The sequence below is a fragment of the Malaclemys terrapin genome, chromosome 10 (assembly GCF_027887155.1).
Source record: "Malaclemys terrapin pileata isolate rMalTer1 chromosome 10, rMalTer1.hap1, whole genome shotgun sequence".
In the NCBI taxonomy this organism is placed as follows: domain Eukaryota; kingdom Metazoa; phylum Chordata; order Testudines; family Emydidae; genus Malaclemys; species Malaclemys terrapin.
In genome coordinates this window covers 39,473,999-39,490,993 of record NC_071514.1, presented here as the reverse complement: position 1 = coordinate 39,490,993, position 16,995 = coordinate 39,473,999, and the positions used below count along the sequence as shown (strand labels likewise).

General features: G+C 51.0%; 1 protein-coding gene across 6 annotated transcripts in view; it reads right to left on the bottom strand.

Moving 5' to 3' along the window:
* The window catches only part of LOC128844790 (myosin-3), a 40,951-nt gene extending 25,947 nt beyond the window's left edge, over window positions 1-15,004 (bottom strand). For 2 of the 6 annotated variants that reach the window (XM_054042781.1, XM_054042782.1), the window contains exons 1-10: window positions 14,784-15,002; window positions 13,526-13,926; window positions 12,858-13,009; window positions 10,691-10,997; window positions 9,687-9,784; window positions 8,523-8,622; window positions 6,332-6,457; window positions 4,308-4,433; window positions 1,999-2,103; window positions 1,520-1,708 (exon numbers count right to left, since the gene is read on the bottom strand). In XM_054042781.1, coding sequence (XP_053898756.1) covers window positions 1,520-1,708; window positions 1,999-2,103; window positions 4,308-4,433; window positions 6,332-6,457; window positions 8,523-8,622; window positions 9,687-9,784; window positions 10,691-10,997; window positions 12,858-13,009; window positions 13,526-13,747 — 1,425 coding nt within the window. In that variant the 5' untranslated portion in view covers window positions 13,748-13,926; window positions 14,784-15,002. Of the gene's footprint in view, window positions 1-1,519; window positions 1,709-1,998; window positions 2,104-4,307; window positions 4,434-6,331; window positions 6,458-8,522; window positions 8,623-9,686; window positions 9,785-10,690; window positions 10,998-12,857; window positions 13,010-13,525; window positions 13,927-13,996; window positions 14,130-14,783 lie in introns of those variants that run through there. The other 4 variants (XM_054042784.1, XM_054042783.1, XM_054042785.1 and 1 more) reach the window with 4 other exon arrangements.
* Between the last annotated feature and the right edge of the window lie 1,991 nt (window positions 15,005-16,995).

Below are 16,995 nucleotides of genomic sequence, written 5' to 3'. Positions count from 1 at the left end.
GTCATGTATTTTGCATTATAGCAGTCTCGGATGATGACCTAGCACATGTTGTTCGTTTTAAGAACACTTTCACTGCATATTTGACAATGTGAGATTTCTAAAGATAGCTAGAGCACTTGACCCAAGGTTTAAGAATCTGAAGTGCGTTCCAAAATCTGAGAGGGACGAGGTGTGGAGAATGCTTTCAGAAGCTACACTCTGATGCGGAAACTACAGAACCCAAACCACCAAAAAAAAAAAAAAAAAAAAAAATCAACCATCTGCTGGTGGCATCTGACTCAGATAATGAAAGTGAATATGCGTCGGTCCGCACTGCTTTGGATCGTTATAGAGCAGAACCCGTCATCAGCATGGACGCATGTCCTCTGGAATGGTGGTTCAAGATGAAGGGACATATAAATCTTTGGTGCATTTGGCATGTAATTATCTTGTGAAGCCGGCTACACCAGGGCCATGCGAACTCCTGTTCTCACTTTCAGGTGACATTGTAAACAAGAAGTGGGCAGCATTATCTCCTGCAAATTTTAACCAAACTTGTTTGTCTGAGTGACTGGATGAACAAGAAATAGAACCGAGTGGACTTGTAGGCTCTAAGTTTTACATGTTTTATTTTTGAATGCAGTTATTTTTTTGTACATAATTCTACATTTGTAAGTTGCACTTTCACGACAAAGAGATTGCATTACAGTACTTGTATGAGGTGAATTGAAAAATACTATCTCTTTTGTTTATCACATTTACAGTGCAAATATCTGGAATCAAAAATAATAATATAAAGTGAGCACTGTACACTTTGTATTCTGTGTTGTAACTGAAATCAATATATTTGAAAATGTAGAAAACATCCAAAAATATTTAAATAAATGGTATTTTATTATTGTTTAACAGTGTGATTAATTGCAATGAATTTTTTAATTGCACCATTGATCACGATTAATTTTTTTAATTGCACCATTAATCACGATTAATTTTTTTAATCACTTGACAGCCCTACAAATTCTAGATCTTTTCCATCAGTGCTCACTTTATATTATACAAAATAGAGCCTCTGGGCTTCACCCCAGTTCCTGGAAAGTCTAGCCTGGGCACGAAGCTGCAGTGGATAGATGACAAGAATGTCATGAGGAGACAAGGAGACAGGAGCTGAAGGCATCTGGCTCCAAGCACCTCACTGCTAGTTCAGCTAGTAGAGGGGACTGTTGGAGAGGAGAAGATCTACAGTCCCCCAGCAGAGGGGGGTGGTGGGCACACACACAAGCCAACACTGTACCTGAGACTAGAGTGGGTGGTGGGGTAGGGCAAGTGGTTAGGAATATGGGAATGGAGGGAGCATCTTGGAAACCCACTTTAGTAAAGCAGCTTATTACTGGCTCTTAAGGGGCTGGGGCCCCAGGGCCCTCATTTCACCGAGAAGGGTGGGGTTTGGAAGCAGCGCTCATAGAGCGGGATCGGTGGGTGATGCCTGCAGAGTCCACTCGCGGCTCCCCCACCCAGCTCGGAGAGTCACTCAAGGAGTCACCTGTCTGAGGGTCACCAGCTCCTCCTTCATCAGGATCTTCTCCTGGTCCTGGCGGTTGGCCTGGGCCTTGGCATTCACCAGCTCCAGATGGAGGTCTGACACTTGGCTGTTGAATCCCTCTCGGCTCTGCTGCGCATGTTCTAATTGCAGGGTGAGATCCTGCACCTGCTGGTGCAGCTCCACTTTTTCCTGAAAGCCAAGTAGCACAGTCACCTTTCCCAATGGCCCATCTCCACCCGAGGCTGATCTGGATTCCCCAGCACAGATGAAACTGGTGAAAGTTACTGCCTATACAGACAGAGGGACCACTCGCCATTCCTCCTCTCTCTCTTCTCTGTCCACCCAGGCTGAACTCGTCACCAGGGTATCTAAGTTCCCTCCTCTCCTTTCTCCCACTCCATTCCTCCTCTTGTGTCATTGCCTCTCTTCCACACCACTCCCCGTCCTCTCTCTCTCATTTGCCTGTGCCCACTCAATACCTTTAGGAACCTCTCCCTGTTGGACAGGGCAGGCTTCAGCTTCATGGTGAGCTCAGATACTCTCTCCTCCAGTCTGGCCACCTTGGAAGACAGCAGCTCCTTCTCCTGCCCAGGAACATTACACATCAGGATGAGAAAAAACAAATCATATTTATAGAGACTGTAACTGATCTGTGAACCCTTCCTGGCATGTGACAGAAAGCCACAAACAACTGGGGCAAATAGCCTGAGCCAAATAGCTAAGGCCTCATTCAGGAAGGAATCTTTGTCCTCCTTCTAACACTCAACAGTCCAGCCAACTGGATACTTCCGTTCTAGCTAACTATCGCCCAAGTGTCAAACCCCCCATTCCCGAGGAAGCTCATAGAGAAGCTAGCTAAAAGCCAGCTATGAGCACATCAAACTTAACCTAATGTTCTAGACACAGCACAATCTGGATTCAGGCCAGGACACAGAACTGAAACTGCTTTAGTGGCACACTGGCACGGATGGATGATCTCCTCCTGTCAATGGATAGAAGCCAGACATCCATTCTCATTCTCCTGGACCTCTCTGCAGTGTTTGACACTGCTGACTAGGAGATGCTGCTGTCTAGCCTGACAGAGTTGGCAGGAGTCCAGGGTAACACACTAAAGTGGTTTGAGCTCTTCCTGGAGGGATGCACCCAAAGAGTAGTGACGGCAAACTGCATCTCCACCACTAGACCCTTGTGAGCCTCCACAAGGATCAGTTCTCTCCGGTCCTTGTCAATAGCTGCATGCAGCCAGTAACTGAATTGGCCCAATTACATGTACTCAAGTGCCAGCAACATGCAGATGACACACAGCTCTACCCACCCTTCACCACATATGATCACACAACCTCCACCAAGATGGCCCAGTGCTTGGATGAGATCATCTCATGGATGAAGAACCGCTGGCTGATGCTGAGCCAAGCAAAGCAAAGGTGATGTTGATGGGCAGAAGAAAGTATTTTGAGGAGTTTGCAGTCATGGAGCAGTCTCCTTTGATTGAAGATTCACGCCCACAGTTGGTCAATTCAGTGCATATTGTAGGAGTACTCTTGGATTCCTTGCTGACGCTGAGCTCTCACATTGCAACTGCCATGAGTAATGCATTCTACCATCTCTGGTAGGCTAGGAGACTCTGCCCCATCCTGGCCTCAGTTACTCATGCCTTCAACACCTCTCAGCTGGCCTACAGCAGTGCGATGTCCCTGGACGTGAAACCTTCAGCACTTAGGAAACTCCAACTAGTACAGAATGCTGCAGCATATCGCCTCAGCAACACAGAGTACCATAAGCACATCACACCTGGCACACGCTCTCTTCCCTGGCAATCTGTAGCATTTCAAAGCAAGTTGAAGGTCTCAGTCCTTATCTTCAAAGTGTTCCGTGGCCTGTGCCCAGGGTATCAAAAAGACCTTTTAAAGTTCCTGGCCAAAGACTGCGTTCGCTCCTCCGGCACAGTGGAACTTTCAGTAACATGGGTCAGGCTCAACTGAGCAGGAGACAGAACCTTCTCCTAGGGTGATCCAAGACGGGGGAATGAATTCCCCCAGGAACTAAGGACCATCCCAAACCTCACCGCTTTCCGCTCCAAGTGCAGGGCACATTTCTTTGATCTGCCTTCTCTAATATAAACACAGAGCACAGGTATGTTTAACAAAAGACCCCCAAACAAACAAATACATAAATAAGAACCCTACCAAAACAAGACTCTCCAATCCACACGCTTCTCCCTCTGGGGACAGGATGAGTGAATAACCAGCACGTGACAGATGTGTAGTCACATTGCATTACTGGAAGGTGCTCAGATACTACAGTGATGAGCACAGAACAAAAGCCTACACAGAACAGAGCAGAATAGAAAACGCAGCCATCCTGATTGCCAGCGAGACCACAGCACTGCAGCGCAGGAAACCGAAATCTGGGCCTTCTGCTCCACAAGTGCACTCCTGGAGCACTGGATAGTTTAGCCTTTTCTTGGGTCAGCCACAAGAGGGAGAGAGAGCCCACGAATGCTTAAACATGTCTGACTTTCCAGCCAGTAAGGAGCCCCCAGCACATATGTACACTAGACACTTCATTGCACGGCACCCCCATCAGACACAGATACACATCACACCCGTACTCACACACTCAAGTGTGCACCAGTACAGGCGTGCACGTAGAGAACAGCTTGTCCTTCTTGTTCTCATGGTGCATCAGCCAGTACTACAAGGGGAGACCTTGTTCTACATGCTACCAATGGGAGCTCAATCACAGGCTGTTCGTTATTCAGACCCACACATTTCCTCCATCCCCATACCCGGCTGGTGCTGTTGTAAGCCACTTGGAGTCTGCCAATTTCCTTGTGCAGTGCTGTTGTCGCCTGGAGCGAGTCCGTCACTCTCTGGTTGGCCTCATTGGTCTGGCTGAAAGCCAGCTGTTGCCCCTGGGAAGCAAACGGAACAAGGGAATCCCTGAAGTAGGGATATGGCCTGAATCTACATGCCTGAACTTCTGGGGTAACTAAGCCCCATCTCTCCTCTGGAGAGAAGCTGGAAGACGGGAGGAGCAAATGTCTGGACACCCAAGTAGGGGTGGGAGCAACTACTTGTACAGCTTCCAGGAACTCTGCAGTGATTGGGTTGGGCAGCTGCTCGAGCAGCAGAGGCGGCTCCAGGCACCAGTGCAGCAACCTCGTGCCTGGGGCAGCAAGCTGCGGGGGGCGGCGTGCTGGTCACCGTGAGGGCGGCAGTCAGGCAGCCTTTGGTGGCATGCCTCCGGGAGGTCCGCCGGTCCTGTGACTTCGGTGGCGGGGCCGAAGGCGCAGGACTGGCAGATCACCTGCAGACCGGGCCAGCTCCAGGCACCAGCCGAGCAAGCTCGTGCTTGGGGCAGCAGATTCTACGGGGCAGCATTCCGTCCAATCCTAGGACAACACGGCGGTTTTTTGTTTTGTTTTGTTCGACGATCTGGCCGCCCTGTAGGGGGCGGCGGCGTGGAGGAGGGGAGTGCCCTGCTGGGAGCGGGCTGCGTGCTCCGTCTGTCCCAGCCCGTGCCAGGTCTGTAGCAAGCCTGGCAGGGCAGCCTGCGTCCTTCCCTCCCCGCCGACCAGAGCGGCGTGGAGCCCTCCCAGCAGGTGGCGCGGCGGTCAGGGCCGCGTGGCGAGCGCCCTGCTGAAGCCCTGGCTGCCCCCCTTCTCTCTCTCCACTCCTACCTTCCCCTCCCCCCCGCTAGCTGGGGCACGTCTGCAGCGCAGGGAGTCCCCCTGCACCCTGGCTCCGGCCGCTCCGCCGTTTTTTTTTTTTTTTCCTGCTTTGCCGCTCCGGCCGCGCCACAGGTTTTTTTTTTTGCTTAGGGCAGCAAAAAAGCCAGAGCTGCCCCTGCCCGCAGAAACGCTGCCGAATCCGCAGGACCAGCGGACCCGCAGAAGGCTGCCTGACTGCCGTGCTTGGGGCGGCAAAAAACATAGAGCTACGCCTGTCGAGCAGCGTCATTTGTAGACTGAGAACGAGCATCCAAATTTTGGAGTGTTTATGGTTTGAGGGTCACCCATCCCTAAGGAGTATGGGGTGCAGTGAAGATACAGATGTGTGTGGACAGGTCAGGAAGCATGTGAGAGTATAGATTGTAACGTACAGGCTCGGCGTGTTGGAGTGAGTTGGTACATTGCGGGCCTTCTGACAAGACACAATTTAAATGCGATTGCTTTGAGTCCAGGCAGTAGCAGGTGCGTTTTTGGAGCGGAAGGAGTAGGGTGACCAGATAGCAAGGGTGAAAAATCGGGACGGGGGTGGGGGGTAATTGGCACCTATATAAGACAAAGCCCCAAATATCGGGACTGTCCCTATAAAATCGGGACATCTGGTCACCCTAGGAAGGAGTGAGGGGTCCAGTCCCAGATCCAACATGTGATATTTCTAATAGTGTCTATTTTCTGGAGCTCATGGACTCAATACAAATTGGTGCCTAAACAGTGCAGTGAATCCTTTCCCAGCCCCCTTGGGTACACCTACTCTGCAATGGAAGGCCTGCGGCACGGCCACAGCTAGCCCGGGTCAACTGATTTGGGCTCGTGGGGCTCGGGCTGCGGGGCTAAAAATTGCAGTGTAGACATTCGGGCTTGGGATAGAGCCCAGGCTCTGAAACCCACAACGGGGACGGTCTCAAACCCAGGCTCCAACACGAGCCCGAATGTCTATACCACAATTTTTAGACCCACAGCTTGAGCCTCGTGAGACAGTTGAGCTGGAGTCTGAGACCCAGTGCCACGGGTTTTATATTGCAGTGTAGACATATCCCTAGACAGTGACAAGGGGATTGTGTGCATTGGACCAAGGAACTAACCTCTTTGGCTGAGTTCAGCTGCTGGGTCATTTCATCCCGTTCTGCTTCCAGAACCTTCATGTGCTCCTTGTAACCACTCAGGGTTTCTTGAAGAGCTGTCATTTCTCGGTTCAGCTCCTCCTTTTCCTGCAAATCAACACAATGGATACATCAGCCAGCTATGATGAGGCACCAAAGTCACGAACCACCCCCCTAGCATGCACAGAGCAACAGCTTGATCTGCAGATATTTATGGGAATAAAAGCCACCCAGTTTGGTTTGCTGCAATCACATAAAAAGAGAGATTTTTAAGGCCAGCAGGGACCATAAATGATCATCTCGTCTGACTTCCTGTACAGCACCGGCCAAAGAATCTCACCCAGTGAATCCTGCCTTCAACCCATCCCTTCTGGTTGAACGACTGACTGTTTCACAAGTATCCGCAGGACTGCCAGGCATTGGTGAAAATATTCACAAATCCTGATTGTTTCACAAACATTAGCACAAATGTCACAAACATTCATCATTCTGCTATTTGAAAAAGGATCAGTCCACCAATCAGGCAGCAGAAATACCATTCAAGTATGGTGACCATTCACACCTCACAAATAGCTAGCACTGCCTACTCAGCGCAAACAGATTGCGAACTGTTCCTCCCGCCCTCTCCCAGGCTGGAAGTGCTTGAGTAAATGCTTGTTTGCAGAACGTGGGTTCGGCTCATGAACAATCCTAGTGTGACCAACTCACAATTTGACCTTGAGTCTCGCAATACCTGGTGCTTTTCATAAAGCCCCAGCTGCTGGATTCATGTTATTACAGGAGATTTCCACCTTTCCTTTGTTAAAAAAAAAGTATGTTTCTGGCACTCATAGTTGCACAGAAAAGCTGGAATACTTGACCCAGGTGTTACTCAAAGGCTCTGTAGTCAGGAGGTAAAGGGAAAGAACCCAGGTACTGTTGGGTTTTCTTTAAAAAAGACATGAATATTAAGTCAGCCTCATGATTTTGGAACACATGGGGTTAGCCATACTGCGATCTGCTAACCAAAACAGGGCTCAGTCCCTAACAAGTGCTGCCTGTAATGGCTAATACGACCAGCTCTTGCCTGTGCCCAAGTGAGAAAGAACAAGCATGTCTGTCTGCTGGAAGTATTATTGTTGTGCCTGTCACTTTAAGGGACAGACTGTGCCAATTACTCCCTGCCTGGCCTTGGGGGTGGTGTGGAGCTGCACTTGGCAGGGCAAGATTACTGGAGGGGCTGGGGGCACAATCCCTGAGATACAAGGAGGGGGGGAGGGGTTCACCTGATTCACCACCTCTGCAAAGTGTTCCCCTTTCTGTAGCCAGCCAGCCAGCGTGGACGGGGGAGAGCTGTAGCACCGGGGCCCCTCTTTGCCTCCTTTCAAGAAGATTGCTCCCTGCACACACACAGAGGGAGTAGTCCCTGCTCTTCCCTGAGTTCAGAGATTAGGATTGTACCTAGCCTGTGTGCAGAGCGGGCCTGGCAGGGAAGAAAAGGGCAAGCAGATCTTTTTGCCTTCCCATGGAATACCCAGGGTCAGCCTGCCCTCAGCCTCTGCGCTCTGATCACAGTGCCAGTCCCACTGCTCCATGGGAGCAAGGGCTTTTCATAGTCTGCCCAGACTTCACAGGCCACTAACAGCAGGGAGCATGAAGGTCACTGCTCCCCTCCTCCCCTAGCCCTGTGCTATATTTAGCTCCTGAGTGTCCTCTAATTAGATCTGTCCTTGTTGTGGGTTTGCTGGCTGGGAGTCCAGGAGCAAACAGGGAGAGTCACACAGCAGAGTCCAACACAGAGCACACGGGATGGCAACTCCTGCACTCGTCCCCCAAAGATTTACCCTGAGTATGTGCAGGGGAGTGAGGCTCCAGAGCAGGCCTGAAAAAGCCTACACGGACTTTAGGAATCAGGACACATAATATTAACCTTTTGGTCTTCTCACTGCCCCAAAATCATGCAACCTCTGCTGTGCAATTCCAAGGGCTGCAGCCTTGTACCAGTGCTGCATCCGAGTGCATGCAATCGCGAGTGCCCCTGCCCTGTTTCAGTGCTGCAATCGTTACTGCGGGAAGTTGAATGTGCCACTGCCCGATGCCAGGGCTCTGTCCCCTACTATGTGCAATGCCTTCTCTGAAATGTTTGGGCCCAGCCTCAGGTAATAGCCACTGGTGTTTGCCAGCCCTTCCTTACCGCAGACAACCTCTGTCTGGGACTTGGGGAGACCGCGCGGCAGCTCATTCTGCTCAAGCAGGATTTGGCCTTCACCACCTCCATCTCCAAATTAAGGATCCTAAAAGACAGACAGACAGACAGCAGCTCCACCCTGCTTCCATTTGTCACATCCCAATCTCTCTGTCACTTTCCCAACTGCTCCGCCCCCGCCCTCTTTCCAGCCACCATGTCCACTGCCTGGGCACTACCTGACAGCTGTCCTCACCCCCACGCTCCAAATGGACCCCTTGTCCAACAGCTGTTCCCTGTGCCCCCTCTAGAGATGCCCCAGACCCAAACTGCCAGGTTGCCCCAACCCCCATGCTGGCTCCCAACCTCTGGGCCAATCACTGTCAGCCACTGTCCCCACCACAGCCCCTTTCCCTAAGGAAGAAGAGTAAGTTACATTGGTGAGTTCAGTGCTGGCGAAAGGTGCCAGGCTGACTTATAGACTGAAGTCCTTTGCTTATCCACAGAACAGGTACAAGGGGCAGAGCAGGGCCCACACCAAACCTGACCTTAGGGGAGTTCATTCAAACCCTGGCCTCTCTGCTAAGCATGCCAGCCAGGGAGACAGCTACTGCCAAATCTGGGGGCTGCGTTTCTGGTGTGGTCACTGGGCCACCAGGACTGGACTGAGACCTTCGATAGAGTAACTCATCACACACAAGCCACTAACAGCTCTCAGGTGAGAAGAGCTTTCACTCACTTACCACTGGCCTGGGCTGGAGTGGACATGGATGCCTAGGGGCGCTCTCCACCTCCAGTCCCGAGCCACCCAGTCTCCTGGGTTGGGGCAGCTGCCCCACTGAGAACACAGGCCACCGAGGGAGGGTAATATGGTGCTGACAGAAAAATTTAGACTAGGATTTCCAGGGGCACCTAAGGCAGGTAGGTGTCCAACTCCCATTGACTCTGGGTGCATAACTCCCTTAGGTATACCTAAAACCTCCATTCTAGCTCAGTGATTTCACATGCTAAACAAGAAGCTCCTTAAGCTGCCGTCTTCGCCGACCCACTCTGCACCCTAGTCTCTCTCTGTACAGTACCTCTGACCCTGTCCCAGTTGCCTGCATCCTACGTACTCCTTGCCTAGATGTCTCAATCCAAAGCCTTCCTACCACCCGCTCCCAATCCACCTACTTCTCTTGCAGGTCCCCTCTCTGTTTCTGGTCTTCATAGCGGGACAGGTCCAACCAGCTCTTTTCCTTCTCTAGTTGGGCGAGAGAGCTCTCCATCTGCTGTGGGAAAGGCGAGGTCAGGAGAGAATTCAAAGGCAAGCAGCTTAATTTTATACTAAACCTTGAAGAGGACAATGCCAGAGGAGTGCCACTGTCTGTTCTCCATGACAGAGGCTGTACTATTCCCAACAGAGATATGCCAGAAGCTGCTCCAGGGTCCCAAACAGGCATCTCTGATCTCCAGGATCACAAGCTTCTAGTTCCTCAAATGACAGCACATGCTACAGGACACAACGTAGCTAGTGCAAAGCCCACTGAAGACAGTGGGACCTTTCCATTGAACTCCACAAGCACTGAGCACTCAGGTACAGAGAGTGTGAACAGCACCATCCCACTCCACTGTACTGCATTCACCCTCCGAAGGATGGGCACACACCAGCAGGGCCGGCTCCAGCTTCCTTGCCATCCCAAGTGGCGAAGCCAAATATATATATAAAAGCCGTGATCGGCGGCATTTTGGCAGCAGCTCTGCCACGCCGCTTCATTCTTCGGCGGCAATTCAGCAGCGTGAGGGACTCACCGCCGAAGACCTGGACATGCTGCCCCTTTCCATTGGCCGCCCCAAGCACCTGCTTCCTTTGCTGGTGCCTGGAGCCGGCCCTGCACACCAGCTCAAGTCATCCCAATGGAAACAAGTGAGCAGCCTGCCCCGACCACTGAGATGTAATGTGCTGCATCTGAGAAGCTTGGAGTTGGTTAGACTCACCAGGCCTGAGCCTGAGGGGTCCTGAGCACATGTAGCTCCTATTGAAACCAATGAAGGGTGCAGGTGCTTAGCATGTCTCAGGGTCAGCCCCAAAATCAGGTGAGTGTCTAGAAGAAGGACTAAAAGCAGCAGCTGCTCCTGTGTCCCAATCAGACAGGTCCTCACAAACTCCCCCAGGCTTTGGAGAGACTCCAGTTTACCTTCTGCTTAATGGAAAGCAGCTCAAACTTCACCCTGTTGAGTTCCAGTTTCTGCAGCTCTTCTGCCTGTCCCTCTAGCACCCCAGGAGCGTCCCGCAGAGAGGGCCCCAGCCCTGCAGTCCTCTGCACATTCTCTGGTAAAGATGCCCGCAGGTCCAGCTCCAATCCACTCCACACCCTTCGAACCAATGGCCGCATGGGACCATATTCTTCTGTGTCCCAGTCCGGGAGACGAGATAAAGAATGCCTCCTTCTGAGTGGTGGGCTGGAATGTTTCCAGGCACATTCCATGCCATTGGTTAAAACTCTGCCAAGAAAGAGATCCATCCTTTTTTATTTTAACGACTGATTGAAAGGCCTGGGAAGGCAGAGCAATGAGGATAGCTAACAGGAGACCCCAATGGTGACAAAAATGATCCTTAAACCATTGTTCACAACTCATTAGTCATACCACTTGCCATTAAAGGTTACCTGGTGCAATGGATTCTGGGGCATATTTAGGAAAAATATCTTGTCCAACCTCTATATCCTAGGAGACTCTATGGACAACTGGAGAACTAGTAGGATGATGTCATCCCAAGTATCAAGTAAATGAAACCTGAATGACTGAAAGGGGAAGGAATAACTTCTATTTAAGTCAGATGCCCTATAAACAGCTGGAAGAAAACCTCTCTTTGTTAAAGATTCAATACTCACCCCAGTCCCTTCAATGAATGGCTGAGAAAGCTCACAGTAAACACCTGATTCCTCCAGGGAATCCTCAGGCAAATGCAGGGAAGACCAGATGTCTGTTCCCAAATGTGTCCCAGAAACCACTGCGCTAGGTGCAGCATTGCTTCAAAGGAGGCATGGTGGGAGGGAGAGGTGGAATGAGAGCCAAATGCAGCCACTACACATGGCTGAGCAGAAACATGGCCTCCCTTTCTGGTGGGAGTGAGCAGGACTAGAGCGGGCATAAACTTCAAAGCCAAAGCTTAATTCTGAGAGCTACCAAGCACCTTTAACTCCCACTGATGTTAGTGGGAATTGCTGATACTTAGCCCATATCAGGATCAGGTGCCTTGGGAAGAGCAGCAGGGGACAAAAGTATTGCTGAGTGATCATTATGGTCCCTGTGCTATTCCAGTGACTCCTGAGAGGCGGTACCCTAGGCAGCCAATTGCAGTTCTGACACCTGAAAATTCCCCCAGTCCTGCTGGTGTCCTGCAGGTGAATTCCACTGAATTACACTGAGATCCTACTAAAAAAAACCCACCACTTCTGCAGGGCAAGTGGAAATTTAAAGGCCTGGACTATACTTCCCCTCTGCTCTTTGCTCAGGGGCTTTGTTTGGTAAAATCAGAGTTATAGGAATGCTAGTGAAACCACCATCTCAGTTTGGATGACTAGATGGATGGATATGTATGGGGATGAACAGATCAACTGATGGATCAATCAATCTTAAGCATATTTTTCCCATTATAGTTCTCAGGGGAAGGACATATTTCTTATTTTAAAAGGAAATTAACCAAAAACAGTCACTCCAGAGTATGAATTACGCTGCAATATTCCACAGCTGATTCAATTTAAACTCATGTGATTGAAACAACTTACTGCACACAAACTAGCTCTGCCCAGTAATTCACAGTTCCAGATGTGTGATGTAAGAACATAGCAATTGCCTGCCTGAAACCCACCAATGATTAATCTAATCCAATCCTCTGCATGCTGGATGCTTTCAAGGAAGGAGAAAACCTCTTCAGGCACCTAGTTATGCAGAGCTATATCCAACAGGGAAATTTCTTCCTGACTGCAAGTGGTAATCAATTTCTGGCCTGAAGCATGAGGATGAACAGCCCTTGTTTTGTCTTACCTAGTGTGACTGCGGATGCTATTTGTCTGGCTGTGAGTGTCTGATCCATTTTTAAATGTATTAAACAAGTTGATCCAGTAACACACAGCAGCAGGGAGTTCCAGTTGTAATGTATTGCTTAAGAAAAGGATCTGACCTGCTATGTAAGTATTTCTTTCTGTCCTTCCATCCATCCAACTAAACTGTACTTATATATGAAAGATTCCTTGCAAATCTTCCCAACAAGCAAGTTTTCCGCACCCCTCAACCACAGATGATTCCACTCGATTCCCACAGGATCCCTCCCATCCCAAGCTCTTTTAAAAATGAACTTACATCCCACTATCTATGGAGTGGATCCCTCGCAAGGGGCTCATGGACCTGGCTCTTTCGATGTGCTTGGGCCTAAAAAAGCCCCTGCTGGACTCTCTCCATGCGCTGTTTGAGTGGCCGGGCTCCCAGGGTCCTGGCGTCCCGTTCAGAGGGTTCTGAATGAGGTGAGGAAGAGAAGACTGATGCAGAGGACAGGGATGTGCCACTTCGATCTTGATCCCCCCTTGATACACACGCTCACACTCTCTCCTTTTCACTCTACCCGTCCCCTACTGGAATCACTCCCCATCAATGTCAGGCATGTTGCCTGAACAAAGGCAGTGAAACATGGGAGCAGTCACTAACAACCCCTGCTACCTGGCCACCCCATGAATGGTCATGGCAGTGCAGTTCAGCTTGTGAGGGAGAGGGCCTCTGGGGTGTGGCAGAGGTAATGCCAGAGGTGAGATCACGGGGGATTGCTGGCATGTTGCCCTCTGAGCAGTTTGAGTGTGTCAAGGAACCCAGTCCCAGACCCATCACCGGCAGGACATCAGCCAGCTTTATCTTAGGAGCCACATGGTATGATAAGCAGAAAGCCAGGGGTGGAACACGACCCCTTTGCAGGGATCCTGTGAAGCCCCAGAGAGATGCCTGGTCCCCCAGCACGAAGGTCAGGCTGGTCCCATTACCTCTCCTTGCAAGGGGACCCCTGACAAGGGGTAGCTGTTTGTGTAGCTCCTCTCCAGTTCCGACACGGAACAGGGTCGAGATGCCCGTGGGCTTCTTTTATAGCTCTCAGGATCCTGGCCAGCCCAGCCTGAGGCCCCCATGTCAGTGCCATGCTGGAAGCATCCATCACCGCTGTACCGGGACGGCAGGCCAGGAAAGCTGCTCTGCTTCTGGTGGGACATTTATGGCCCGGTGGTATGAGGGAGGGGGGGTGCCCTCTTTTGAAGGGTCATCAGTGCAGCTTAGTCTCAGGTACTGATGTTTGCTTCACATACTGCCCTTTCCAAGGAGAATCTCACAGATCCAGATCTATGGCACACGGAGGAGGTGCAATCCAGCTGTGGCGTGGAGTGCCAGAGGCCTGTCACCAACGGCAGCAAAAGGAAGAATCAGTGGATACCCAAAGAGGGAATTCTTATGGGATACCTTACCCTGCAATGTCACTCACTGCTGCGCCACCTCCAAGCACATCCCAGAATCCTCCGTTCCATTTCCCAGGGTGCCGTGTGAATCGGCACACTGTGCTATGGGGCAGATCCTCTGGCTGCAATCAGCAGGGCAGATCTGTAAGATCAGGACACTGGAGAGAGGGAACGGGAGGAGGCTTGCAACCCCATCCTCTCCCCTGGACTGTGCTGGTAGCCCCACTGGAGGTGAAGGCCAATAAGAACCCTTTTCTCTCAGATGTCACAGCGCTGAGCACAGCATAAACCCACAGACAGATGACTGCGTCTCCTCTCGCGGAGATGACTCCCCGAACGAGCTCAAAACCAGGAACGCCCATATCCCACCTCACTTGCAAGACTGAAGGCCACTCTCCCCTACCAGTCACAGAGCTCACCTGGTCAACCCCACAGCAAACATCCCTGTAGACGTGTGACACAGGCGACGATGCTGCAGAGGGAGGTGGGAGGCTCTGACCATGGACTTGGAGGTAGAACAGGAGTGGGCAGATAAGGCTCGGTAGTGCCTTGGCAACGTCAGCTCCCAGCATGGGGAGAGTCCGAAGGAGGAACCTTTGCTCCCAGGTGGCCCTAGAGCTCTAAACTGGACCCCATCTCTATTCACAACACCTTGCATTTGCCAACACAGGGTGTGTGATAGGAAAAGACCAAGCCCTGGTGAATACGAAGTGGCTGCACCCTCTGCTGCAAGCTCTGGCCAGGAGAAACACAGGCGCTGGTGAGAGTGCAAGCAGAGTGCTGGTAAGTGACTTACCCATCCGCGAGTCTCCCCACAGGCCCTCGGGGACCCCGAACGATTGAATCTCCTGGGCGTCTCTTCGTTCAGCTCAGCTGCTGTACTCACCACCGCTCCCCATGTCAGGAAACACAGGACTGCTGCTGCCACGGCAACCGAGATGGCAACAAGCTTCAAAGTGCCTGTTCCCCCTCTCCTGATAAACTGGCTCCGATTGTGAAGCGTAGGCGGCTGTCAGCTGGGGGAGCGGCAGGGGCGCCTGGCAGAGTTACTCACCAGCCGCAGCAGGCCCACGCTTCCCCACACACCCTGGGCCCCTCTCCTGCCACTGTCCCTCTCACTCTATGCTCAGCACTTCCCTGGGAATGAAAGTAGAACTGCCCCAATCCTGGGCCCCAGGGATAGTGGAATCGTGGTGGCGCAGCTGAGATCCTACCTGAGGGAGCTAGACTATTCAGGGTCTCCATCCATGGTAGTAGTGGGCGGTCAGGGTCGCCACAGCCAGTGAATTTGCAACTAACCAGCTCCCCCAGGCAAAACCCTCCTCCACAACTAAACTCTGCTTTCAGAACAAAATGCAAACCTCATTTCTCTGGCTCAGCCTTCCTGCAGTAACTGTCTTATTAAAACAAAGAAATCTGATCTACCCTTGAACATATGACTGGAAAAGTGCCCAGATGTAAAAAAAAAGATACTGCCCCAAAGAACTTCCAATCTAACTAGAGGGAAAACAGGCACAGAGACATAAAGTGACTTGCCCAAGGCCACACGACAGGATAGTGGCGAAGCAGGGAAAGATGGCAACTTCCTATTTGGTTTTTAATTATTTTAAAGATTCGATTTAAGTAGCTTAAAATCTACATTGAGTAATTTGCTCTTCTCGATAACAAAATGCAACAGGTAGAAAATTGTGTCTGTTACGTGGCAGTTTTCTTTGAATCCCCTCTTAGTTCATTTGCAGCTATAGGTGCGCTGCCTTTCCACCTGCCGCTCATTCTATACATCCCTTTACAGACACCATTTACCTAGCACTCCACATTCCCCACCGCCTGCATAAGCCTTCCAACAACAATTACCTCCCAAAACGTCCATCAAGTCTCTTTTACATACCGTACGTGACTCACCGGCTATTAATAGCAGGAACCACTGATCCCTTTATTAGCTTTTCATTGACACTCATGTTTGCACTCAAAGGGGAAAAGGGGGCTGGGAATCCAACCCCTCTCTGAATGCTGCCAAACCAGCCATGCCAGGGATTGCCGGATCCAGGGATAAAAGCTGCCAACCCTCCATGTTCAAAACTCATGAGTCGGGCCGCAAAAATATGAGATTTTTTAAAAAATAGCATGTTGGGTTCTTTTCATTTTTCTTTGAGACTTTTCAAGCTTTTCTCTGCAACCATGAGGGCGAGAAGCTTTTTATAAAAACGAAAGCTGAGCGTCTCACATACTCACATGACTCCAGGAGCTGGGGCTTTAAGGAAAACACCAAATATAGTGAGACTTACGATTAGATCACAAGGGTTGGCAACACTGAGTAACCAGAGGTAAGTGAGCACAGAGGCTGTAAGCCCCCGCCCAAGGCATACTCATGGCACAGGAGGTCGTCTGACGGAGCTGCAGAGGTGGCTCTCCCACCCCTTCTTCTCCCCCACGCTGCAGGAAGCTCCAGAGCAGGAGGCATTTTGAGGTCAGTGGGGGCTGGGGTATTTTAGAGCAGGTGAGGTGGGCAGTTCACCTACATGCACCGCAGAGGGTCCCAGTGAAGGGAGCATTTTAGGATGCGGGGGGGAGTGTACTGGAGCATTTCATAGCAGGTGGGGGGGGCAGTGCTGCACCCCAACAATTTTGCAACCGTGCAGCAGGCAAGTTCGAGCAGAGCTACCCTAGCCTGCACCAAGAGCCAAACCTGCCCTCAGAGGTCCTGAATACGGGAGACACTAGGCCCTTCTCTGTCCCTGGACCAGGGATGAATCTGGCTCAATGACCACACATGCACATACACACACACACTCCCCATAACAGCCCGATCACAGGAAAAAGCAAACTGTGACTGTTTTTAGACAACTCAGCAGAACAACTCCCAGGGAGTGACAACATGTCTTCACTGAACAGCCCTTCATTGCAGACTTGCTAGGACAGAGAACACAGCCCAGCTAACACTGGCAGTATCCCTGGGGCTACGCTGAGATCTTCCGGGGATACATCAAATCATCTAGAGATTTGCCTAG